The sequence below is a fragment of the Papio anubis genome, chromosome 16 (genome assembly GCF_008728515.1).
Source record: "Papio anubis isolate 15944 chromosome 16, Panubis1.0, whole genome shotgun sequence".
Classification (NCBI taxonomy): Eukaryota; Metazoa; Chordata; class Mammalia; order Primates; family Cercopithecidae; genus Papio; species Papio anubis.
The window spans coordinates 72,495,595-72,521,878 of NC_044991.1; the positions used below are offsets into that span (position 1 = coordinate 72,495,595).

General features: G+C 51.8%; 2 protein-coding genes across 3 annotated transcripts; one reads left to right on the forward strand and one right to left on the reverse strand.

Moving 5' to 3' along the window:
• Window positions 1-915: 915 nt before the first annotated feature.
• Window positions 916-17,794, reverse strand: MATN4 (matrilin 4). 2 transcript variants are annotated; one of them, XM_031655954.1, is made up of 11 exons: window positions 15,575-17,794; window positions 12,861-12,967; window positions 11,583-12,152; window positions 10,747-10,869; window positions 8,715-8,837; window positions 8,496-8,618; window positions 8,281-8,403; window positions 5,593-6,006; window positions 5,341-5,493; window positions 1,341-1,448; window positions 1,200-1,258 (listed from the first exon to the last, which is right to left on the reverse strand). In XM_031655954.1, exons 2-11 carry the CDS (start codon window positions 12,931-12,933, stop codon window positions 1,200-1,202), a joined length of 1,869 nt encoding a protein of 622 aa, XP_031511814.1. In that variant the 5' UTR covers window positions 12,934-12,967; window positions 15,575-17,794.
• Window positions 14,900-25,584, forward strand: RBPJL (recombination signal binding protein for immunoglobulin kappa J region like). Its single transcript, XM_021921012.2, has 11 exons — window positions 14,900-15,651; window positions 16,939-17,064; window positions 19,011-19,081; window positions 19,262-19,377; window positions 19,647-19,821; window positions 20,869-21,006; window positions 21,441-21,550; window positions 21,819-21,971; window positions 23,830-23,985; window positions 24,120-24,230; window positions 24,329-25,584. Exons 1-11 carry the CDS (start codon window positions 15,551-15,553, stop codon window positions 24,452-24,454), a joined length of 1,383 nt encoding a protein of 460 aa, XP_021776704.2. The 5' UTR covers window positions 14,900-15,550; the 3' UTR covers window positions 24,455-25,584.
• The last annotated feature ends 700 nt before the right edge of the window (window positions 25,585-26,284 follow it).

Sequence of the window (26,284 nt, forward strand, 5' to 3'; positions counted from 1 at the left end):
AAGGTGGTTGCAAGTATAAAATGAAAATACCCACAAATCAGTTACAATAACGCCCAACACTAAATATGTTAGCTGTTACTATAAGAATAGTTAATAGCTACCATTAATTGAGGGCCTGATAGGTACCAGGCACAATGTCACATGCCTTAGAAGAATGTCCTTGATTCTCCCCATCACCCTTGGGGGTAAAAATTTCAATCTCCACTTTGCAGATGAGGAAACAAACACAAAATAATTTTCCCCAAATCACTCTAGGACTGGAAGCATTTTAAACTTCGTGGTTTCTTGCCTGCACCTGGGAAATGGTACTGGTTTGTGTTCTTTGCTGATAGAGCTGTTTTGGGAGGGGTTGGCAGGGTGACAGAAGGAAGGCCACAGGCTGGGCAGACAGGGGTCCTGATACCTCCTTCTCTTCCTACCTAGTACAGGAGGGAGTTAAAATCGGGCAAAGCTCATCTATCCACTCCCACCCCATCCATTTAGGGGTTCAATTACTGCCTCTCACTTTCCCACCAATGCCACCCCCACCCCGCACCCCCACCAGCACACAGTCCTAGCAGCTTTTGAGCCAGATTTGGGGGCACTATGGGATAGGCCTGGCCGGAGAGCAAAGCGTTCAATCCTCTGGGGAATGGGATGGCGCAGGCTTGCTCAGACCCCAAGGATTCCTGTTGAGCCCCCTCCCTTCCTGCAGCCTGCATAAGGAGCCATCTGTTCTCGGCTGAATAAACAAGCAGGGGGAAGCAGCAGCGCCGGGTCTCCTGCCCCCGAGCCCGACCCCCTCACAATGCGCCTTTCTCCAAGGAGACGCCGCCCGGGCGCCGCCAGAGTGCGCTCCGTCTGGCTTCCCCTCCCCCTGGCGGCGCAGCAAGCCCCAAAAACGAACCCTGTGGAAATCAGATTTTTTTTCTTTTTTTTTTTTTTTTTTTTTAAGAAAACAAATAAATCCAACAAAGAACTGAGCGCAGCACGCGGCGAGGGCATGCCGGTCTAGCACGTGCCCCTTCCGCCACCACCCGCTATCCCCCTGGCCCAGCAGTCCGCCTAATGGTCCGGGCGGGGCCAGCTCAGCTCAGTGTCGGAAGCCCGCCAGCGCCTCCGCCCCGACAGCCCAAGTCCGACGGGCCCAGGTTCTGCCTGGCCCCGGCGCACTGTCCATGGTGCCGCGCCCCAGCCTGGGTCTGGGCCGCCCGTGGCCCTCACTTCTGGTTGGCCAGCTGGTTCTCCAGATGCTCCAGGCGCGCCGTCAGCTGGGCCAGTGAGCGGTTAAGGAGGCCGTTGGGGTTCGCCGAGGTCCCCTCACTTTCCCTCCAGCCCGCGCCACCAGCCCCAAAGGATATGGTTCAGCGTCAGGCTCTCGAGCGCCCCCAGAGTGCGGCCCTGGAACTCCACGAGGCTTTCGCATTCGCATGGGCTCCGAAGCTCTGTCCCTGCGCTGATGCCCTCCTCTGTAAGCCGGGCACAGAGGGTCAGGGGGATGAGAAATTGCGCTAGCTTTGGCCCTCTGATTTCCCTGCACTGGGCCTACGGTTGAGTATATGGGCTTTGGATTCAGAGAGACCTGGGCTGAGTCCCAAGCTAAGTAGCTGTGAGATCCTGAAAAACTCATTAATCTTTCTAAGCTCAGTTTCCTCATCTATAAAATGGATATAATGAAAGAATGTATGCATTAGTGGCTTCGATGATTCATTCACTTGTGTATGTGTGTGTGTGTGTGCGCGCGCGCGTGCGCGCACGCGAAACTTACAAGACTGTTTATCAAATCTTAATGCTCATTGTAATCAGGAGAGCTTGTTAAAATATAGATTCTGATTCAGAATGGAGAAGGAGCTCAGAAGGTACATTTCTAACAAGCTCCCAAATGATGCTGACGCTCCTGGTCTGCGGACCACACTTTGAGTAGCACTCTCCAAATAAAATTTTATGCAACGATGAAAGTGTTCTACACCCGCCCTGTCCAAAGCAGTAGCCACAAGCTACATGTGGCTGTTTAACACTTTAAATGTGACTGGTGCTACTAAAGGACTAAAATGTATTTTATTTTAATTAATTGTAATTAAATAGATACTGCCTACCTTTGTGAAAAAGCACAGATCTAGAACACTGCCTTGTTCAAGTAAATACTTTACAGCAGGGGTCCCCAACCCCCAGGCCATGGACCAGTACCAGCACATTACATGGACCAGTACCAGTCCATGGCCTGTTAGGAACTGGGTCATATAGCAGGATGTGAGCAGCCAGCAGGCAAGGGAGCTTCATCTGTATTTGTAGCCGCTCCTCATCACTCCTATTACAACCTGAGCTCCTCTCCTGTCAGATCAATGGCATTGTTAGATTCTCATGGGAGCACAAACCCTATTGTAAACTGTGCATGTGAGGGATCTAGTGCATGCAGCCTTCTTATGGAAATCTAATGCCTGATGATCTGTTTATTACTGATTGTATATTACAAAGTAATAATAGAAATAAAGTGCACAATAAATGTAATGTGCTTGAGTCATCCCAAAACCATCTTCCCCACCACATCATGGAAAAATTGTCTTCCACAAAACCACTCTCTGGTGCCAGAAAGATTGGGAACCACTGCTTTATAGTGTATTTCAACTAGACCAGTGATTCTCAAAGTGTGGTCCTTGGACCAGCAGGATCAGCATCGTGTAGGAATTTATCAAAAATGCAAATTACCAGACAACACCCCAGACTTACTGAATTAGAAAATCTAGAATTGAAGCCCAGCAATTTGTGTTTGTTTTTGTTTTGTTTTTTGAGCTCTGTCACCCAGGCTGGAGTGCAGTGGCGCAATCTCAGCTCACTGCAACCTCCACCTCCTGGGTTCAAGTGATTCTCCTGCCTCAGACTCCCGAGTAGCTGGGATTACAGGCGCGTGCCACCATGCTCTGTTAATTTTTTGTATTTTTAGTAGAGACAGGGTTTCACTGTATTCGCTAGGATGGTCTTGATCTCCTGACCTCGTGATCCCCCCACCTCGGCCTCCCAAAGTGCTGGGATTACAGCCGTCAGTCATCGTACCCAGCCGCAATTTGTTTTTAAAGGCCCACCAGGTGATTCTGGTGTGACCTAATCTTTAGGAACCACTGACCCTGATCCAACTCTATCTCCCCACATATCAACATCTTGGGGGTTGGGCAGGAGGTCTTACAATTAAAATTGGCACATGTTTTTTCTTAGCAGTACATAAAATAGTGGTGAATCTTAAAATGAATGGTATCTTAGATTCACTGAAATTCTATAAGCATGTGCCATTGTTAAGATTACAGGGAGGCTGAGCGCAGTGGCTCACACCTGTAATCCCAGCACTTTGGGAGACCGAGGCGGGTGGATTATGAGATCAGGAGATCGAGACCATCCTGGCTAACACAGTGAAACCCTGTCTCTACTAAAAATACAAAAAATTAGCTGGGTGTGGTGGCACGCGCCTGTAGTCCCAGCTACTCGAGAGGCTGAGGCAGGAGAATCTCTTGAACCTGGGAGGCGGAGGTTGCAGTAAGCCGAGATCGCACCACTGCACTCCAGCCTGGGCAACAGAATGAGACTTCATCTCAAAGGAAAAAAAAAAAAAAGAGAGAGAGAGAGATTACAGGGAATAACGCAGAAAAAAAAAATGCTACAACAAAAGTACCTTAGGAAAAAAAGAAAAAGGATTACAGGTACTGAAATAATAAACACAATGCCTGCCATTTAACCTTTGAAAACACTGCTGTAATGATTTAAAAGTTGTGTCTTCATCTTAGTCTTATATGTACTATGAACAAACGGCTGTAAGTCTTGTTATTGATAACAATCCACAAAGACCCCTAACTTCACAGATAGAGAAACAAAGGGTTGGAGACAGGGAACAGTCATACCACTAATTGGTAAAGAGCTTTGACCACAGAACCCAGACTTCTCTTAGAACTCAAGAGCTACAGGTAACCTTGGACAGCTAGTGCCTTCCCTGTTACAGAAAAGTTAAGGTAGGTAGGTGTGGGGGTAACTGACTTGTCCAAAGTCACACTGCAGGGCCTGTAAGAGTCAGCACAGGAAGAGCTCTGAAAGAGCCCCTAATCTGAAAGAGCCACAATAATTAGAATTAGCTGGGAGGCAGGAAGGGAGGAGAGTTGGGGAAAGGAGTGTGTGTGTATATTTGTGTATATATATACATGCACGTGTGTGTGCGTGCACACATACACACATATATATTATATAATACAGCACATATAGCATATTATATATACTTTTTTTTCTGAGACAGGGTCTCACTCTGTCACCAGGCTGGAGTGCAGTGGTGCAATCTCAGCTCACTGAAACCTCCACCTCCCAGGTTCAAGCAATTCTCCTGCCTCAGTTCCCGCCACCTTGCCCAGTTAATTTTTGTATTTTTTGGTAAAGACAGGGTTTCACCATGCTGCCAAGGATGGTCTCGAACTCCTGATCTCAAGTGATCCACCTGCCTCGGCCTCCCAGAGTGCTGGGATTACAGGCATGAGCCACTGCGCCAAGCTCCACTACATATATTAAAAAAAAAAAAAAAAAAAAAGACAGATTCTCCAGACCCAGACCAGCCCTACTTCGTCTGTTTCTGGAGCTGGAGCCTGATAAACTGGAAGAAGAATCACTTCTTAAGCCTGGGTTAGTGTCTAAAGTCTCTAGGGTAAAAGTTACCCTGGAGACATTCCCTGTATCACCTAGAGCACAGTACACAGGACTCAAGAGCCCCCTTCTCCTCCACAAGTAGAGTTAGTCTCCTTTTCCTCAGCTGAGCACCAGATGATGAAGTAGAGGGATTGCACTTATGAGGTATGTTGTCCACATAATAAAAAAAAAAAAAGAAAAGAAAAAGAAAAAAAAAAAAAGAAAGAAAAGAAAAAACATGCCTTTGCATACTTAAAATATACCCAGTCCTGCCACTTTGCCAAGTTCATAGGGTTGAATTCTAACAAGTTCAGGGGATATATGCTGTGACTCCACTTACAAATGCTGTCTGCTGTGCCTTCAAAAAAAATTCCCAAATTATTCTGAACCTCCACTGATTTGGGGGACTGGTAGCCTAGGCTAGGGTTTCTTAGACTTTAATATGCTTACAAATCACCTGAGAATCTTGTCGAAGTGCAAATTCTGATTCATTCGGTCTGGAGAGCACCAGAAATGCCTCAGTTCTAAGAAGCTACTGGGTGACCGCCCTGCCGCTGGCCTGCGGACCACATCTGCAGTAGCAAAGCTCTGTCTAGTAAGCCTAACCTCTGGCTATAACTACAGAGGAGGTACGGATTGAATAGGAAGGGGAGATATCAGAGGGCGGGCAATGAGAGAGAGGAGGAGCCCCGAGAGAGATGCGCTCACCTGGGCAGATGCTGCCTCTGAGGTTCTGCAGCAGGTGCGTCATGGTGCCGAAGTCGGGGGCGTAGGACACGTGCAGTTCAGCTGGCTCCGAGGCGATCTCACGCAGCTCCGCCTCCACCGCCTTGCCCACGCCCACGGCATACATGACGATGCCTACAGGGCCAGGGACTCAGAGGGTGCCCTAGGCCTCGGGAAAGCTGCCTGCCCGCGTCTGACCCAACCCCAGCCCACTGTGTCCCATGCCAAGCCCACCTTCCTCCTTGGCACGCGCTGCCCACACCGAGATGTCATCCTGGGAGCGGCCATCTGTGAAGACCAGGCCAACGCGAGGCACGTTGAGGGCACGGGGCCGCGCACCCTGTGCCTCTGAGAAGCTGTGCTCCACCATGTGCCGCAACGCCAGCCCTGTCATGGTGCCGCGTTCCATGTACTCCACAGCCAGGACCGCCTGCTTCACCTCGGCTGCGGTGCCGTAGCGACCCAGAGGGAACTCGGTGCGCACGCGGCTCGAGAACTGCACCAGTCCCACGCGCGTGCCCTCCGGGGACACGTCTAGGAAGTCCACAATCTGGTTCACGAAGCGCTTCACCAGCTCGAAGTTTTGTGGACGCACGCTCTTGGAGCCGTCAACCAGCAGAACAAGGTCCACGTGGCCTTCCCGGCACCCTGCACAGCCAGAAGAGCTTGAATTGAGGGACCAGATTCTTGATTGGCAGCAGCTGTCTATCCATCTAGTCGTTCATTCGCAAACATTTATTATATAACAGATAACATTTCCTGAGTCCTTCCTGTGCCAGGCAGTGTGCTAAATAATAATAATTATCAACATTATCATCATCATCATGGCCCTTGACATTTATTCAGTGCTTAGAACAAACCAGACACTCTGCTAAAAGCATCTTTTTAACAACAATCATAATGACCACAATAACTACCATTTATTGATCATCTACTATGTATCAGGCACACTTCTAAGCATGTACCAGTATTAACAATAATAATAACAAAACCATTATTTACCGACAGCTTACGATGTGCCAGGTACTGGGTGAAGTGCTTATATATATTCTCAATCCTCCCAATAAGCTTGAGTATTGTCCCCATTTTCTATAACCTGAGGTTCTGATGGATAAAGTGATTGCCCCCGATTTCATAGCTAGTACTGACTAAGCCAAGACATGAAGCCAGGTCCGTCTGACTCCAAAACCCATGCTCCTGAATGACTCTACAATGTCACCTCCCCTATTCCGAGCCAGGGAATTTGCTAGGACCAAAATGTGGTGTGTGTTGGCGTGGGGAGGTTTTGAAACGTTTTGAAAGAATTAAAACATAATCCTGATCCATGAGGACGGAGCAGAGCAAGTCAGACACGCCATATGCTCTGGTCAAGGAAAGTGCTAGAAGAGAAGAGCATTCAGGGACCCCAAGGTAGGAATAGTGCATTCTTCCTGGAGTTGTTAAGGAAGGCTGCATGGAGGTGATGGCATTCTATCTGATTTTTGTTATAAACTGAATGAGTGTGTTTTCCAAAATTCATTTGTTGAAACCCTATGTTTTAATTTTAGTCTTGGGAGGTGAGATCTGTGGAGGTAATTAGGATTAGATGAGGACATGAGGGTACAGCGCTCATGAGTAAAATTACTGTCCTTATAAGAATCTGAAGAGGTCAGGCTTGGTGGCTCCCAGGACTTTGGGAGGCCGAGGCAGGCAGATCGCTTGAGGTTATGAGTTTGAGACCAGCCTGGCTGAGATGGCAAAACCCCATCTCCACTAAAAATACAAAAATTAACCAAGCATGGTGGTACACACCTGTAGTCTTAGCTACTCTGGAGGCTGAAACAGGAGAATCAGTTGAGCCCCAGAGGCGGAGGTTGCAGTGAGCCGAGATTGTGTCACTGCACTCCAGCCTGAGAAACAGAGGGAGACTCAGTCTCAAAAAAAAAAAAAAAAAAAGAGTCTGAAGAGGGCTTGCTTCCTGTCTTCGCCATGTGAGGACACAGCAAGAAGACTGGTGTGTGTGTGTGTGTGTGTGTGTGTGTGTGTGTGTGTTGGCGTGGGGAGGCTTTGAAAGGTGTGCCATCTAAAAATCAGAAAACAGGCTTTCATTAGACGCCATATCTGCTGGCACCGTGGTCTTGGATTCCTCAGCCTCCAGAATTGTGAAAAATAAATGTTGTTTAAGCCACCTAGTCTATGGTACTTTGATATAGCAGCCTGAATGAACCAAGACAGTCTTGAAAGATCAGTAGGAGTTTGTCAAAGCAGTAAGGGACAGTCTAGAAGGTGGGATGCAGCATGTGCAGAGGCTTGGGATCTAGGGAGTTCCTGACACATTCAGGGAGGGGCAGGCCAGTAAGACTGAAATGTTCAAGTGTGGCAGGAGATGGGCAGATGGAGTTGGCTGAAACTAGATCGTGATGACCTAAGGCAGTGGTTTCAAAATTTTTATCACAGCCCACAGTAAAAATAATAATAATGATAATACATCATGAGACATTTCACATAGAACTAAAGTTTCAGAAATAATATAACTCTACAGGCAGTAAACTCTATATTGTCTTCCATTCTTTATTTTTTTAATGTTGGTTGTAACCCAGAGATTTGATTTCATTATTCATTAATGTGGTTCTGCTCACCATTTGAAATACTTAGGGGTAAGTCATTTGATCTTTCTTCTGTAGGCATTGGTGAGCCATATAAGGCTTGTGCACGAAGGAGGAATGTAATCTAGTATGTATTTTTTAAATTAACATTGACAGCAGAATAGAGGATTGTAGAAAAGAGATGGAGGCAGGGAATGGCATACCCTCCAATGTCACCCCCACCACACACACACATTCACACACAGCCTAAGGGCCACAGCAAGGGCAAAGTCAAGGACACTCTGAATGTGGGCAACGGGGCAGAAGCCAATAGAACGCCCTCCCACCCGTTACTCACGGTCGCAGCTCTTGCCATCTGCCTGAAGTTGCCGCCCCTCGGGGCACAGGCAGCGGTAGGAGAGGCCCTCGCTCACACACTGGAACTCACAGCCATGGTCCACGCCATTGCAAAGGTCCCGGACTGAAAGGAGAGACAGGTTAGGATGAGTCAGGATGGACCCCACCAGCTAAGATCTCTTACCCCTCCCACAAATGTAGGAGAGGCCGTCTCACCCTGACAGCTCCTCCCATCGGGCTGCAAATCATGGCCCTCTCTGCAGTGGCACCGTGGCCCACCAGGGGTGCTAACACACTCATGCTGACAGCTATGGTTGCCAAAGCTGCAGTAGTCAATGGCTGGCAGGAGGGAAGAAACAGCAAGATGTTGCCTCTGATTGGAGACCTCGGAGGCCACAGTCCAGGATGTGGTGGGAGGGCGGGGGTGTTGCTCACCCCTGCAGCTCCTCTGGTCCGGCTGGAGTACAAAGCCAACTTGGCAGCGACAGAAATAGGAGCCCGGGGAATTGACGCAGTGGTGCTCACATCCATGGGTTCCTTCAGCACACAGGTCAATGGCTGAGGAAAAGATGGGGTCAGTCTATGCCCAGGGCTGCCCTTCTCAGCTCTGGTAGCACAACCACCTGAGGAAATTTGTAAGAATACCTATACCTGGGCCCCAACCCCAATAATCCTGACCTAATTAGTCAGGGCCCCTGTCCTCAAGATGCTCTCTGACTTACAGAGGACAGGTTTGGCCACTTTACCTGTCTGAGCCTCCATTTTTCTATTTGCAAAATGGGAATATAATGGAAAAGAATGATTGCTATTCACAGCTTCCTTCTGTGGAAGTTGGGGAACTATTGCCCTGTTGAGCATCTTGATGGTCTGGACAGGTAAAGATGGCCGAGAGCTGGACTGGAGACATGATAATTACCCTGTATAAAAAAGTGAGTATTTGGGGTTCCTGGAAAGGAGATGAGAGTGGAGAGAGAGAGAGAGAAAAAAAAAAAAAAAAAAAGAACAAGAGAGCCAGTATGAAGATGAGTAACTCTGTGGGTTGAGGCTGCCCGTGAAAAATCCCTTGTACTGGGCTGACTGAGGACTTTTAGAAACAAAGCTGTCTAATATTCAATTATAATGAGTTTTTCTGTGTGTGTGTGTGTGTGCGTGCGCTATGAGTTACTTAGCACATACACACTTGTGTGTGCGCCTGCATACAAGTATGTAAACCAAAGAAGAGGTTGATGAACACACATGGAACAAGAACAGCATGTGCAGGGTTGAGAAATGAGAGAGGATCCATAAATCAAATGAATTTAGCAGAGGCTCACAGCAAGAGGCGACCACCAGAACGTAAGCACTTGGGGGATTTTCAGAGGTCTTGGAGAGGGATTTGAATGTTAAACAGTCATCAAATCAGAGTTCAAGCCAACTTTTAGTTTCTAGAAACAAGAAGACCCCAGCTGACATCTGGGTTATCAGGATTACATGATTTCTTTTCCCAGGTTGTTGTGAGGCTGAGAGATAATAATGTGTGTAATGCTCCTAGCACAATGTCTAATACTAACTTGGCACTCAGTAAAAAACCCAATTCCATAAGCAAGGTATTCTGTGCCATAGCTTTTCAGAAGACAAAAATGAAGAACCAGCTCAGACCTGTAATCCCAGCACTTTGAGAGGCCAAGGCGGGAGGATCTCTTGAGCCCAGGAGTGTGAGACCAGCCTGGGCAACATAGCAAGACCCTATCTCTTAAAAGAGAGAGAATCTTGAAAGATTTTCAAGGGCAGAGGGGAGCAGCAAGGGCAGCTCAGGTAAGCAGCACACAAAGAGCTCACAGGCGGCATGAGTGGGGAGTCCCACCTAACTAAAGACCCCCCAACAGTATCTAAGAAGAGAAACTGTAAGGACGTGCCTGTAAGAAGACAGAAACGGCCGGGCGCGGTGGCTCATGCCTGTAATCCCAGTACTTTGAGAGGCCAAGGTGGGCAGATTACTTGAGGTCAGGAGTTCGAGATCAGCCTGGCCAACATGGTGAAACCCTGTCTCTACCAAAAATACAAAAAATAGCTGGGTGTGGTGGTGGGTGCCTGTGATCCCAGCTACTTGGGAGGCTGAGGTACAAGAATCGCTTGAAGCCAGGAGGCAGAGGTTGCAGTGAGCCAAGATCACACCATTGCACTCTAGCTTGGGCAACAGAGCAAGACTCTGTCTCAAAAAGGAAAGGAGAGAAGAGGAGAGGAGAGGACAACAGAAACAAGTTTGGGAGGAGAATTGGAGACTGGTCTGAAAACAGCGAGAAAGAGGGCAGAAAGCACACTGAACTGTGGGCTCCCATCAGGGACTTTCTTTCTTAGGTCTGTAAAGCGATGGATGTGTGCTTTTACTGCCAAAGGCCCTTCCAGACTCATTGGTCTGATGTTGGGGCAATGGAGATTTAAAGAAAGTTCAGGAGCAGTGAGATTGCAGGACAGGGGTAGCTCTCACCCAAACAGCTCTTGTTATCTGCTGCTAGCTTGTAGCCCGGGTTGCAGGTGCAGTGGAACATGCCCGGGGCATTGACACATTGGTGCTGGCAACCATGTCCCGGCTCAGCACACTGGTCCTTCCCTGAGGACACACAGGACTAGAATCAGCAGGGAACAGATGGGCAGAAGTCTCCAACAAGAGAGAGCTGGATGGGGATGGGGTCAGAGGCAGGCATCACCTTCAAACGGCTTTCAGAAGTAAATAACTAATTTGCGAGAGGCCATACCAAATGGGAGGGCTTAGGGAAATAATAAGGCTTAAGGAGCCCCTGTGAGTAGGCTCAGAAGAGGAGGCACCCAATTAGACATGTCAGTGGGCTAAGACAGGACTACGCAGGGGCAGGAGTGGGTAGGAGGTGGAGAGGTGTTAAATCGAGATGGACGGAATAAACTCAAAACGTGACTGGAACAGCTCTTGTAGCATTTGTGGGAGGAGCTAAGATGATAACGGAAGAAGCCATCCCCATGTGGGAGGGCCACGACTCTGGAGCAGCCCATCTCTCTTAGCTTTGAGAATCACTGGTTCCTTGTGTGCAGGGGATTGGTGCTGGAGTTTGACATTAAGCCTGTGGTAAGCTGTGGCGGGCAGGGCAAGAAACTATAGTTTGCTCCTTGTTGATGGAGCCTGAGCAGAAGTGGTCAGCGCTGAAATCTGACACAGCCTGCGGTAGGTCAGAGCAGCTCTAACGGGAAAGCGCGGGGCCACCCCACGGGATGGGATTTACTGTGGTGGGAAAGGAATCCAAGCATTTGGATTAAGAGTTCGAGCTTCACTCCAGCACCCTCCTAACTCACCACACAGCCGGCTCTGGAACTGCAGGCCGAACTCCTGGATGAGGTCGAAGGACTCTACGAGGAAGACGTGCTCGTCTAGCGGGGGCGATGCCATGGCGCGCAGGGAGCCCACGTCCGCGCGCTGCACCCCCACCGCGTAAATTTCAATGCCGCGGGCGCGGGCCTGTGCCGCCACCTCGGCCACGCGGTCCTGGGGCCGCCCGTCTGTCACGATGACAGCGACGCGCGGCACACGCTCCTCTGGCGGGCGCGCGCCCTCGGCCACGCTGAAGGCCACGTTCATGGCGTACTGGATTGCCAGTCCCGTCATGGTGCCTTGCGCCAGCGGCACCAGGTCACGGATGGCGCGTTCCATATCCTCGCGGCGCGAGAACGCACGGAGAGGGAAGACGCTCTGCACTTGACTCGAATACTGGATCACGCCAACGCGCGTGGCGTTGGGACCCACGTTCAGGCCTCGGAGGAGGCCCACGAGGAACTGCCGCATGGTCTCGAATTCGAAAGGGCGCACGCTGCGGGAGCTGTCAATCACGAACACCAGATCCAGGGGCCCAGTGTGACACCTGGGACCTGCGGGGAGATCAGTGAGGACTCTCCTAGGTCAGCAAAGCCTCACCTCCGAGGAGAACCCCAGGGAAACCCAGAGGAAATGCTGCTATGCCGGCATAACAGCGCCCAGCACAGCAAACGCAGATTAGATAGATGCACTCACTCGGCATGTGCCTAGTACCTGGGCTAGGAGATTTCACAAATTCCCTCATCTTACAGCTCTGAGGGCTATTCTGAGGAGGTATTACCCATTGACGAGGGGGCAAGGAAGCGTCGCAAACTCAAAGCCTGCAGGGACCAGGCAGGGAACATGGATGAACTGGTTGGGTTAGGACGGTGGAGACCCAAAGAGCCCCTATCACTCCTAATTGGGCAGGAAGCTCCATCCAAATGCTGCCATGCGCCTGCAAACTGGATGTTAGCAGATTCCTGGATTTTTCAAGAGAAGTACTAAACAGGGATTTTTATGTAAAATTTCCTGGTTTTTTCATGTTTTCAAATAATTTTTCCAAATTAAAAACCCAATGGGCAGTTACTGCATGTGCCCAAAACTAAGCCACATCCTACAGATGAAGAAACTGGGGCCCAGAAAGTTGAAGTGGGAAACTTAAACCCAGTCCCATATGTTGCAAAGCCCTTGCTTCCCTCTCCCCGGCAGGAGGAGCTGGCTGCAGAAGGACCTGCTTCCGCTCCCCTCCTCCCACTGGTGAGGTCTGGGCCCCAGTTCACCTGCCAACTGGAGCTGGCTTTCCCAGGGCTGAAGAAGGAACAGCAACACGAGCCAGCAAAGAAGGCCTCTCATGGCGCTTGGGGACAGAGAATGGAGCTGTGAGAGCCTGGAGGGAGGACGGAAAACAGAAAAGAAACATTATTTACAGAGCTCTTATTCTGGGTGATAGGCACTTGGAGCAGGAAGAGAGTTAGGGGTTTATTTTACTAATCTCTCTATTTTTGTGCATGTTTGAAATGTTTCAGAATTTAAAAATTCTCATCACAGTGGAATTGGTGGGAAACACAAGAGATTCTTTTTTTTTTTTTTTTTTTTTTTTTTTTTTTTTTTTGAGATGGAGTCTTGCTCTGTTGCCCCAGCTATAGTGCAGTGGTATTATCTTGGCTCACTGCAACCTCTGCCTCCCAGGTTCAAGCGATTCTCCTGCCTCAGCCTCCCGAGTAGCTGGGATTACAGGCTCCTGCCACCACACCTGGCTAATTTTTTGTATTTTTAGTAGAGAGAGGGGGTTTTGCCATGTTGGCCAGGCTGGTCTCCAACTCCTGACCTCAGGTGATCCTCCCACCTCGGCCTCCCAAAGTGCTGGGATTACAGACATGAGCCACCGCGCTCAGCCCACGAGAGATGATTTGTGGAACTGCAGAATACTAAATAAGAATAGATACATAGATACAAATACAAAAAAATTCAACAACAACAAAAAAACCAGGTCTTTCTTAAATGTCAGGCACAGTGTTAAATGCTCGTCACGCATTGTGGCATTTTATCCTCTCTGCAATTGTAAGAGTAAGGCTGTGATTGTCCCTATCATACAGACAAGGAAATTGAGGCTCAGAAAAGTTAAGCGCTGGTACCTAAAGTCATTCGGCCAAAAAATGGCTGCGACAGGACAGAATCCCACGCCTGCAGGTTTCTGTGAGCCATTCTGGGCGTTTGGTGCCTCTCCTCCTTCCAGGCGAATCTCTGCAGACAGAAGCCCTTCTCCACCTCGGCCCACTCCCCTACGCACACAAGGTTCTGTGTGGCTGTCTTTGCAACTCGCCAACACCCCCACCCGCCAGACTCCTCCATACACACAAACACAGACACGTACTGCCCAACCGCAGGCGGCGGGGAGGGGCTGCGCCCTGTTGCGGAGGTTGAGCGCGGTGGCGCGGCAGCGAGTGGACCAAAACCCACCGCGCACAAGAACGCGCGGCTTGGCGCCTGTTTCCCGCCTGCTCTCAGGAGCGACCGCCAGGGGACGCCCGAGACGGCAGGGGGCGTGGGAAGCCCACATCTGCCCAGCAGGTGCGCCAACCCCGAGCAAACAGGGGGCTGGGGCCCGGGGCCTTGGAGATAAGGCCTGGACAGGATATATCCCGCGCAGGAGCTAGGGAGCAGGGGTGTGCAGGGTTCCAGCCACAGCAGCACTGGACTCGTCCAGGGGTGACGAGTGAGCAGCTGGGGCCCCGTAGAGTCGCCATGGACACTGCAGGGGCAGCAGGTGAGCGCTCACCCTCCCGTGGCCCGGAGACGCCCCGTGAGAACTACGAAGGACCCCCCCCCACACCCCGCCCCACTGTACAAATAGGAAAACTAAGCCTCAAGAAGGCAGCCCGCCGAGCTGCAAAAGCAGGATTAGAACCTAGGGCTCCTGGTTCCCCTTCTCCCTCTTGAGGCCCCCTGGCGCCTAGAAGTCACTAAACCTCTTTTCCTTCCAGTTCCTACCCCACCCCCGCGCCCCATGCTGAAGCTGTGTTAGCCATTTTTCTGTTGCTGTTTCCTGGCAGAGAGAGCCAGCCGCCCCTAACCCAACCGCAGCCCCGCCCCCGCCCCCCAATTCTGTGAATGCGCCTATTCTGAGCAAGGCCAGGGCCTGCTTCTCACTCCAGGCGACCTTCTCATCCTGGATTCTTCTCCCCTTTCCCCTCCCAGGCCTGGTAGAAGAACAGAAATCCCTCTGGCAGGGCCGGTCGTGGGAGGGTGACCAAGCAAGATGTGGCAGCACTGGTGGAAATGGGAGGGCGGGGAACCCTTCTCTGGTTTGGGCCACAGGTGAGGCCAGCATCCCTGGGCAGCATGAGGGCTAAGGCACAAGGGGCCTCTGCCACCTCCCATACTTTCCCACCCGGAGATGCCTCTGGGCCCCCAAATCTTGGTTAAGGTTCCCCTCATCCCATTCCTGGTCTGAGCCAACTTCTCACCTGGCACCCTGCCTCCACCCCAGGAATCCTAGAAAGTCACAACAGCGACTGCCTCGAAGTTCATCACCTTTCCAAACCCCTCATTCTACAAAGAAAGGAACTAGGTCCAGAGAGGGTAGTGTGTTGCTGAAGGGCACACAGCGATGTCTGGCAGGATTGACACTAGAACTCGGGATTCCTCTGAGGAGTTAATCCTTGCATTAAAAAGAAAGATTCAGAGATGCCCTGAGGTGGGGCTGAGGGAGTGGAGCAGCAAGGGAGGAGAGGCCTGTAAATAATTTCTCAAATGTCCCTTAGGGACATTTCAGGGGGTTCCTGGAGGGACGAGAGTAGAAAAGGGATGACCCTATTTTGATGGCTTTGCTGGTGGGGGCTCGATTTGGAAAGGACCCTGCAGAAGTGGGGAAGGGCACTGCAGGTCAGACAGGGCACCATAGGCGGTGCCTCTGCTAAAATACAGTTGCCTGATCTGGCTTGATGCCTACTCCCCTGCAGACCCCTCAATGCCTCCCAACCCTTTGACTCACCTGAGCCTGCCGGACAGATCAGAGATGCAACTGCAGAGCGAAGCCGACAGGCGGAGCCTCCCGGGCACTTGGACCAGGTAACGATGTGGCAGCGTGCCCTAGGTGGGGACTGCCAGGCAGCTGGAGCACGCAGAGGCGGCGGCTGCATTTAACCCAGGGCTGGTGGGTGGGGAGGGGAAGTGCAGGCTGCAACCCCTCCCACTGGCAGGGAGGCATCCCCCCCTTCCTCCTGAGGCGGGGCGAACCCAGCACCCCCTGCTCCTACCACCCTTGGAGCTGCAGACAGGGCTAGCTGCGGGCCAGGCTGGAATTCGGCTACAGCAGGAGACTGGGGAGACTGGGGCAGCCACACTCCGCAGCCCGAATTCATTGGAAGCTTAGAAGGCACTTCCCTAAGGAGAGCCCCAAGGGGTGGAGCGGTTCTGGCTGTGGCTGCTGCGTGTCTGGCCTGGCTTTCGAGGGTGCGGTCCTACGCTGTCCCCTCCAGGAGTGAGGAGAGACTCCGGTCCTGCCAAGAGGATAAAGGGCTCAGAAGGACAGCCTCAGTTTTCATGGCTCTCCTGGCCTCAACCTGCTAACCCCCCAAATGTCTCCCACCTCCCCTCCTCTACTTACTCCCTGCAATTGCTTGAACCCACCCACCCACACCGCTCAAGAACCCCAGACTGAGAAGCCACCAGGCCTCTAGGCTCTAACCTGGCTAACTGCAGAACCAATGTCATCTGCCTTGACTTCTGTAATCAAGGGAAGGAAAGCCAACACAGCAACAGGTCACTTCTCATGGGAGAAAAGGAAGAATATGACTTTGGCCTCAGAAAGGCTCAGATTCCCCCAGGCCACCCCCCATCCTGGGGACAAGGTTTTGGGCCCTTTTCTGTTTGCAGGCAGGAGGCTAGAGAGCGCTCCAGGCCAGGAGCCCAACAAAGGCTCCCCCTTCCCCTCCCTGCTGCCTAGGATGGGGAAGCTTCATCTCTACTAATTCCATCAGCCCTAAAATACTCTTCTCCATCCCAAGGCCTGTATAAGTGTGGCCTTTGTGTCACAGCCACGTGTCCCTATGGCCCTGGGCTCCAATGGGCATGGTGCCAGACCCGCAGAGTGGAACCTGGGTGGTCCCGTGGGCTCCATGCAGGCCTCATTGAGCACCTCGCAGCCTAAATATTTAGCCTGCAATCTTCAGCCAAGTCTCCTCCTTACCTAATGCTTCCTCTTCCTGATCCCACGGGGGCAGAATATAGAGCAGCCCCCCCCCCCACTTACTCTAACCCCCTGCCCACTTCATTTTACTCAACCTGAGTACTTGGACCCTGTGCCACCTTGACCCTTCTTCCTGTGGCCAGTCGACCTGCCTGCCCCACTCCCAGGTCATCCCCAGAGCACACCACCATTCTGAGGGGAGGCGTGCGCAGGTGCCTGCAGCAACAGTGTGAACAGACTGTGCGGATCGTGCATGCCAAGGTGGCCCAGAAATCGTATGGAAATGAGAAGCGGTAGGTGCCTCAGCAGCCCCTCCCAAGTCTCTGCAACTGTCAGCCCTATGCACCCCTCCATCCACCCATTGGGCCTCTTTTAGACCCAGAAGAGGCCTCAGGGCTGAAATCTCAGCTATTGGTCGACCAGGGCCTTGACCCTCAGCCACCATTAGCCCCCACTTTGGTCTATAGTTCTATAGCAGGAGATTTCCTGTGAATCTCCTGTCTCCATTCATTCACTCATTCTCCCATTTATTCACTTATTGATTCATTCAACAACTACTTACTGAGTGTTTATCATGTATGCACCAGGTACTGTGGGTACTGCTGGGCACTGGGCATACAGCTGAACAAGACAGAAACAGCCCCTGCTCCTTAGCCCACACTCTCACTCAAGTGTAGAAGAGACAGACAGTAAACTCCCCACAAATCAGTAAACAAGACACTTGCAGATTATGATGTGCACTAGAAGGAAAACTGGACAAGGCCATTTGACAGAAACTGGAGGCAGGGGAGACATTAGCTAGAAAGGTCAAGGAGGTCAAGAGACCTTTTGGGAGGTAACATTGGAACTGAAACTTGAATGTTAAAATGGAGCCAGACAGGAGAAAATCTGGGGAAAGCATGCTACAATTAGAAGGAACAGAAGGGCTGGGCGCAATGGCTCACACATGTAATCCCAGCAATTTGGGAGGCCAAGGTGGGCAGATGACCTGAGGTCAGGAATTCGAGACCAGCCTGGCCAATATGGTGAAACCCCCTCTCTACCAAAAATACAAAATTAGCTGGGCGTGGTGGTGAGAGCCTGTAATCCCAGCTACTTAGGAGGCTGAGGCAGGATAATTGGTTGAACCCAGGAGGCAGAGGTTGCAGTGAGCCGAGATCATGCCACTTCACTCCAGCCTGGCAACAGAGCAAGACTCAGTCTCAAAAAAAAAAAAAAAAAAAAAAAAAAAAAAAAAAAAAAAAAAAGGCAACAGAAAATGGGAAGACCTTGAGGCTGTACCAACTAGGCCTGTTTGAGGTACAAAAGAAGTCACAGTGGCTGAAATCAGAGAGAGGAGTTGTAGGAAACAAGTTGGAGAGGGAAGCAGAGGTCAGATCGCAGGAGGACTTTTAATTTTTAACCAGTGGAGGATTTTAAGGAGTTAACATGATTTGACTGACGTTTCTAACAAAACATTCTGGCCAGCCTGGTGGTTCATGCCTGTAATCCCAGCACTTTGGCAGGCCCAGGTGGGCAGATTGCTCGAGCCCAGAAGTTCCAGATCTGCATGGACAATATGACAAAACCATGTCTGTACAAAAAATACAAAAATTAGATGGGTGTGGTGGCTCGTGTCTGTAGTCTCAGCTACTCAGGAGGCTGAGGTGGGAGGATCAGTTGGGGAGGCAGAGGTTGCAGTGAGCTGAGACAGCCGAGATCAAGCTACTGCATTCCAGCCTGGGCAATAGAGCAAGACCCTGTCTCAAAAAGTAAAAAAAGAAAAAGAAAGAAAGAGAGAAAGAGAGAAACAGAGAAAGAGAGAGAGAGAGAAAGAGAGAGGGAGGGAGGGGAGGGGAGGGGAGAAGGAGGGAGCACTGTGGCTGCTGTGTGAAATGGGAAGGAGATAGAAACAGAACTTTCTGGAAATAGACCAGTTTGAAGGCTGATGTTGTGGTCCAGGCAAAAAGTAATGGCGGCTGGGATGAAGGGTTAGGTGGTAAGAAGCCAGTGGATTCTGAATATATTATATTTTGAAGGTGGAGTGGATAAGACTTTCTGATGAGTTGAATGAGGGATGTAAAAACAATAAGGGTTTGGATATGAATGGGGTTTGCAGTCATGAAAAAGCGTGGGGAGGGGAGTGGGAGCGGGAGGAGGAAACGAAGGTTCTGCTGGGTTTATGCTACTACCTTGCGGTGCTTACAGGACAGCCGAGTGGAGATGGATGCACGAATCCATCACTCACTTATCTCCGCAGGTTCTTCTGCCCCCCGCCCTGTGTCTACCTCTCAGGGCCCGGATGGAGGGTGAAGCCAGGGCAGGACCAAGGTGAGGGCGGACTCAAGGGCTGCCGGCCGCCTGCTCTGTAGGGAGAAGCACGAGGTTGGGCCCGAGAGAGGGGCGGTTCGCAGGCGCAGTTTCCCCGCGCCCTCTGGCGGCGAGCGCTAAGCTTGCCTGGCACCTGCGTCCTCCCGAGTCCTTCCAGAGCCAGTTCGCGTCCCTTTCCAGCTCACCAGGCCGGGGAGACGGGGCCCACGGTCTGCGGTTACATGGGACTGGACAGCGCGTCCGGCAGCGCCGCTGAGACGCAGAAGCTGAATTTCGAGCAGCAGCCAGACTCCAGGGTGAGAGCGCACGGGAAGGGGTCCGATTCCTGCTCCCATCCCTGCCTCTCCTGGGAAAGGAGGTCTCCTTTATTACTCCCTTCCGAAAGCCAAGAGATAGGTGGGGAGACCGGGAGGCCAGGGTCCTGCCTTAAGGCAGAGCCTGAGAGTCTGGATGGTGGAGCTTCTGGTCACCTCCGACGGGGCGGACGTCCGATATCTGGGAGAGGTTGGTTCATCCGACAGGGGAGGGCTGGGATGAGACGGCCCTGTCCCCGCGAGCCCCCTAGGAATTCGGCTGCGCCAAGACCCTGTACATCTCAGATGCAGACAAGAGGAAGCACTTCCGGCTGGTGCTGCGGCTGGTGCTGCGCGGGGGCCGGGAACTGGGAACCTTCCACAGCCGCCTCATCAAGGTCATCTCCAAGCCCTCGCAGAAGAAGCAGTCGCTCAAAAACACCGATCGTGAGCAGGGCGGGGCCTGATGCGGGAGGTGCATCCAAGCCCAGAGCAGCTACCCCAGGTGGGGGTAGGCTGCACTATAGGGGTGGGGTCAGAGTGGAAAAGGTAGAGTGGGAGCTTCGAAGGGAAGGAGTCTGGATGAGAGGGTGCGGCCCAGGCCTGGGGATGAGAAGAGTTGGAGGATGAAAAGCAGAGAGGAAAGGGACAGATACCAAATTCCAGGTTGGGAGTTGGGGTCCCAGAACAGACAAAAGTTGAACTAGACAGAGATTGAACTAGGCAGGGGGGTTGAACTAGGGACAGACTAAAAGTGACATACAGGGGGCACAGTGTCTCATGCCTGTAATCCCAACAATTTAGGAGACCGAGGTGGGCGGATCACTTGAGCTCAGGAGTTCAAGGATAGCCAGGGCAACATGGCCAAACCTTGTCTCTACCAAAAAAAGAAGTTAGCTGGGCATGGTGGCCTGCACCTGCAGTCCCAGCTACTTGGGAGGCTGAGATCAGAAGATCACTTGAGCCCAAGAGGTCAAGGCTGCAGTGAACTGTGATAGCACCACGGCAGTCCAACCTGGGTGACAGAGTGAGATGCTGTCTCAAAAAAATAAATAAATAATAAATAAGTTTTACTTTTGTTTATGAACTGAACGATGTCCAGGCAGCAAAAGGAGCAGGCAAAGGTTCCAAACCAGGACTGCAGCAGGCCCTAGAAAATTAGCTGTGAACTAGGAATGCCCAGTTCACATTGCCCGATGTGTCTAGGCCCATAGGCACATCAGCCAGGCCGGCACAGGGCCAGAGGATTGGAAACTGTCTGGAACATCCAAGGGACCAAGCCAGGCCAGGGCACTGATAGCACCAACTAACCTTAACCCTCACCCCCTCCCTCACCCTAACCCTAACCCTAACCCTCACCCTCACCCTAACCCTAACCCTCACCCTCACCCTCACCCTAACCCTCACCCTCACCCTCACCCTAACCCCTAACCCTAACCCTTCCCCTCACCCTAACCCTCACCCTCACCCTAACCCTCACCCTCACCCTCACAGTGTGCATATCCTCCGGCTCAAAGGTCTCCCTCTTCAACCGCCTGCGCTCTCAGACAGTCTCCACACGCTACCTCTCTGTGGAGGACGGGGCCTTTGTGGCCAGTGCGCGACAGTGGGCTGCCTTCACACTCCACCTGGGTAATGACATCTGCAGGCCCTGGGGCTGGCACTTCACATACATTAGCTTATTTAACTTCCACCACAATTCCTTAAGGAAGGTAAACTCTGCCCCATGTGATTAAGGCACAGAAACACAAAAAGACTGGACCACAGTCCCAATGAGCTGATGACTGTTCCAAGCTATTCTGACTCTGTTATCCATGCCCTTTCCCCTTATATCAACTAAATTGCCTGCCCCCAACCCCTGCCCCCAGGGCAGACATTTGTGAGGATGGCCTCAGATGGCCTCTCCAGAATTAAAAACTTCAGTGTTAGCGGCTCCCCTGAGAACCACCCCCTCCCGCAGGGCCCATGTGTGATGTGAGGAAGAGCCAGAGGCAAGAAGGCAGGGTTTAAGGCAGAAGCTTGGGAGCAGCTGAAAACCTTGTCTCTTGCTTTTTTTTGACCCCCAGCTGATGGGCATTCTTCCCAAGGAGACTTCCCACCGCGAGAGGGCTACGTTCGCTATGGCTCCCTGGTGCAGCTCGTCTGCACGCTCACCGGCATCACTCTACCTCCCATGGTATAGGAAGGGAGGGTATGCGTGGAGGGGTCCCCTCAGATCTATGCAGAGAATGTGGCGCACACAGGCAGGGCTGGAGAGTGAGGCCCCAAGGCAGGGAGACAGCTATTCTCACCCAGTGTCGCTTAGGACCAGACAGAAGTCAAAGCTCAGCGGGAGCCTGCTAGTGCCTGTGTGGCTATTGGAGTAGCAGAGAGCCGGCTGGGAGGGCAGCCTCTGGATACCCAGGCTCCTTGCCACCACCATTCTTACCACTCTTCCATTGCAGATCATTCGTAAAGTAGCCAAACAGTGTGCGCTCCTTGATGTGGATGAGCCCATCTCCCAGCTGCACAAGTGTGCATTGCAGTTTCCTGGCAGTCCCCCAGGAGGGGGTGGCACCTACTTATGCCTTGCCACAGAGAAAGTGGTGCAATTTCAGGTAAGAAGCAGAGAATACCAGCACCAAGTGTCCTGGAAAGTGAGAATGCAGAGAACCACAGAATGTAAGATCATCACCTCACCACGGTTGCTACTTCCTGAGCAGCCTCCCATGGAACATTAAAATCATAGACCCCAGGACAGAATCATAGGATGTAGAAAAATAGTAATAAGTAATAGTATGAAGTGATATTCCTTCCCAAAGAATTTTAGAGTCATAAAATAGTGGGATATAGCTGGGCGCGGTGGCTTACGCCTATAATCCCAGCACTTTGGGAGGCTGAGGTGGGCAGATCACCTGAGGTCAGGAGTTTGAGACTAAGATTGGCCAACATGGTGAAATCCTATCTCTACCAAAAATACAAAAATTAGCTGGCCATGGTCATGGGCGCCTGTAATCTCAGCTACTCAAGAGGCTGAGGCAGGAGAATCGCTTGAACCCGGGAGGTGAAGGTTGCAGTGAGCCAAGATCACACCATTGCACTCCAGCCTGGGTGACAAGAGCGAGACTCCATCTCAAAAAATAATAATAATAAATTGGGATATAAAATTGTAGAATGTAAATAAAAATCATGATAGGTAATAGAGAGCAGAGAGTTACTGAGCAAAGACTATTTGAAGCACAGATAAAGACACAGAATGTAGGAAATTATAGAATGTGGAAAATCATAATTATCATTAAGCAGTAGTACTCCCAAAAGAGTATTATCATAGAATGTTAGGAGATTGAATTATAATATGTGGAAAATAGCAAGTATTATTCCTTCCCCAAGAATATTCCTTCCCAAAGGAACAATATTCCTTCCCAAAGAATATTAAAATTGTAGATTATTAGAGCATAGAATTGTACAAAGTGTAAAAAAAAAAAAAAAACCAGAATTCTGGAATCCCAAGAAAAAAGACCCTTAGAAATCAGCTATCCCAGGCCGGGCCAATGGTTCACACTTGTGCTCCCAACATTTTGGGAGGCTGAGGCAGGAGGATCACGAGGCCAGGAGTTTGAGACCAGCCTGGCCAACATGGTGAAACCCTGTCTCTACTAAAAATACAAAAAAAAAATTATCTGGGTGTGGTGGCTGGCACCTGTAATCCCAGCTACCCAGGAGGCTGAGGCAGGAGAATAGTTTGAACCCACTAGGCGGAGGTTGCAGTGAGCTGAGATCAGGCCATTGCACCCAGCTTGGGTGACAGAGCAAGATTCAGTCTCAAAAACTAAGGAAGGAAGGAAAGAAGGAAGGGAGGGAGGGAGGGAAGGAGGGAAGGAAGGAAGGAAGGAAGGAAGGAAGGAAGGAAGGAAGGAAGGAAGGAAGGAAGGAAGGAAGGAAGGGAGGAAGGAAAAAGAGAGAGAGAAAGAAAAAGAAAGAGGGAGGGAGGGAGGGAGGGAGGGAGGAAGGAAAGAAGGAAGGAAGGAAGGAAGGAAAGAGAGAGAAAGAAAAAGAAAGAGGGAGGGAGGGAGGGAGGGAGGGAGGGAGGAAGGAAGGAAGGAAGGAAGGAAGGAAGGAAGGAAGGAAGGAAGGAAGGAAGGAAGGAAGGAAGGAAGGGAAAGGAAAGGAAAGGAAAGGAAAGGAAAGGAAAGGAAAGGAAAGGAAAGGAAAGGAAAGGAAAGGAAAGGAAAGGAAAGGAAAGGAAAGGAAAGGAAAGGAAAGGAAGGAAGGAAAAATCAGCTAGCCCAACAAGCTTACTTAACTCTAAGTGAGAGAACTTAAGGGCACTGTCCAAGCTGAGGGGACAAGTGAACCCCAGAGCCTAGGATTAGTATCCAGTTCAGTCTAATGCAGAAGCCCACGTGCCATGCTGGCTCCCTAGGCTGGTGGCCACCATGAGAAGCTTCGGCCTCGTCCCCTCGGGTCTCCCCCCAGGCTTCTCCCTGCCCCAAGGAGGCGAACAGGGCTCTGCTTAATGACAGCTCTTGCTGGACCATCATCGGCACCGAGTCGGTGGAATTTTCCTTCAGCACCAGTCTGGCGTGTACCCTGGAACCGGTCACTCCGGTGCCTCTCATCAGCACCCTAGAGGTGAAGCCGGGCGCTAGGGGCGTTGGGCAGGGGGACCTTGCCTGCAGTGGAGAGTGGGAGTGCTAGTGAGTGGGAGGCATCAGGTTCCCGCCCTGCTCGGTTCTCTCACCTCACCTGGTCCCACCCTCCCCCAGCTGAGTGGCGGGGGCGACGTGGCCACGCTGGAGCTCCACGGAGAGAACTTCCATGCGGGGCTCAAGGTGTGGTTTGGGGACGTGGAGGCGGAAACCATGTACAGGTACGGGGTGAGGAGGCAGCCTCCCTTGGGCCCCGGGGAGCTGGGGAAGGGGGCGCACGCGTCGTCAGAGTCGCCACAGTTCTCACCCTGGTGCTGCACTCCCAGGAGCCCGCGGTCCCTGGTGTGCGTGGTGCCGGACGTGGCGGCCTTCTGCAGCGACTGGCGCTGGCTGCGCGCTCCCATCACAGTCCCCGTGAGCCTGGTGCGCTCCGACGGGCTCTTCTACCCTAGTGCCTTCTCCTTCACCTATACCCCGGAATACAGCGCGCGGCCGGGTCACACCGGCGTCCCCGAGCCCGCCACCGACGCCGACGCGCTTCTGGAGAGCATCCATCAGGAGTTCACGCGCACCAACTTCCACCTCTTCATCCAGACTTAGGCGCGCCCGGGAATCCCGGCTGCCCACCGCGGAGGGCTGTGCCCGAGCCAGGCGCGGGGACGTGTTTCTGGGATCTAGGCCCTGCTTCCTTGCCCCTTTGCTGTAGAAGGGCAGCTGAAGGCTCACCCTAGAAAGCGGGCCTGGTGGCTCTTACCCGGCTTACTTCCTCCCTCGTCCTTACATATACAGGAAGACACGACCTGAGTGGTGCTGTCTTTGTGTCCATTGTGTGTGGCTCTCCCTGTCTTCATCTCTTCTCATTCTGTCTCTAAACCTCTCTCTCCCCTCTCCCCCTCAGTACTTAGTCTACGGATCTATTTGTGTGGCCCTATCCCTCTGTCCTTTTCTCTCTTCAGCTCTCCCTGCCTCTCACACACAATTTCACATGCCCAGAGGAGCCAAGTCCGAGACATTTACCCTCCAGGCATCTGTGTCCTCTCTTGAAGAGAAAACACACAGCTTCACACACCCAGGCATGGGGGGCAAGCTCTGGGGGCACGAGGACCCTGGAGCACCAGGTCCTGCATGGAATATTAGATCCACGTGTAGCACTGGGTCTCTCTGAGTCTCACCTGGGGCATTTGGTCCCACCTGGGACACCAGTTCCCACCTAGAGCACTGTGTCCTTCCCTGGAGCACAAAGACCTGCTCCTCCTGAGAATCCCTCTGACTGCAGCCAAGCATAGTACCCTTGCCTGTGTTTGCTCCCTGGCCTACAGCTTTGGTGGCTGGGCAGGTGCCTGAACAGTGATGAGGTCTTGCCGCCTTAACTGTCCCCCAAGTTACTTCTCCCACAGGCCCAGCAGGATGCAGTCCTGAGGATCAGGGTTTCCACGGCTGCATTAAAATTAACCCTATCCAAGGCAGAGTTTGGTCTGTATGAGCCACCTCCCCAAGTGTGCCTCCCCCAACCCTCGCACCCACACACACAAAGGGGACCTGCACAGAAAGAAAATAACCACAAGTCTGATGGAGCAGAGCACCTACCTTTTTGACATTTTCTTTTTTTTTTTTTTTTTTTTTTTTGAGACGGAGTCTCGCTCTGTCGCCCAGGCTGGAGTGCAGTGGCCGGATCTCAGCTCACTGCAAGCTCCGCCTCCCGGGTTCACGCCATTCTCCTGCCTCAGCCTCCCGAGTAGCTGGGACTACAGGCGCCCGACACCTCGCCCGGCTAGTTTTTTGTATTTTTTAGTAGAGACGGGGTTTCACCGTGTTAGCCAGGATGGTCTCGATCTCCTGACCTCGTGATCCGCCCGTCTTGGCCTCCCAAAGTGCTGGGATTACAGGCTTGAGCCACCGCGCCCAGCCCTTTTTGACATTTTCTAGAGGAGGAACAGGGTGCAGAGGCAGCTGGCATCCTGAGTCCTCGTCCCTGCCCTGGGGATGTTACCCTACCAGCTATCTCTCCATCCCAAGCAAGGGTGCACCCCAGGCCCAGAGGTGACCACAGGACCCTTTCGAAACAAAGCTTTCCCAGGATAGCCCTGGGCAGAACTCCTGGGATTGTCTGGGCAATAACGTAGTTGAGAGAGGGGCCTCTCTACATGGGGCTGATGGACAGAATCACAATCTATTCCTGACCACCCTACCCACCCTCTACCTAGTCTGTGCTAGGTAGGGAAGAAAACAAAACAAAACAAAACAAAAAAAAACAGGCAGAACACTGGCTTGGACTGTTGGAA

Excerpts from the sequence above, each read along its gene's own strand:
- RBPJL (XM_021921012.2), top strand. The coding sequence starts at position 15,551 with ATGCCTCCCAACCCTTTGACTCACCTGAGCCTGCCGGACAGATCAGAG. Across the intron at positions 19,822-20,868 it reads GTCGCTCAAAAACACCGATC|TGTGCATATCCTCCGGCTCA; the intron begins GTGAGCAGGGCG and ends TCACCCTCACAG. Across the intron at positions 21,551-21,818 it reads GCATCACTCTACCTCCCATG|ATCATTCGTAAAGTAGCCAA; the intron begins GTATAGGAAGGG and ends CTTCCATTGCAG.
- MATN4 (XM_031655954.1), bottom strand. The coding sequence starts at position 12,933 with ATGAGAGGCCTTCTTTGCTGGCTCGTGTTGCTGTTCCTTCTTCAGCCC. Across the intron at positions 8,404-8,495 it reads CGATGGGAGGAGCTGTCAGG|TCCGGGACCTTTGCAATGGC; the intron begins GTGAGACGGCCT and ends CTCTCCTTTCAG. Across the intron at positions 5,494-5,592 it reads AGCGCGTGCCAAGGAGGAAG|GCATCGTCATGTATGCCGTG; the intron begins GTGGGCTTGGCA and ends CTGGCCCTGTAG.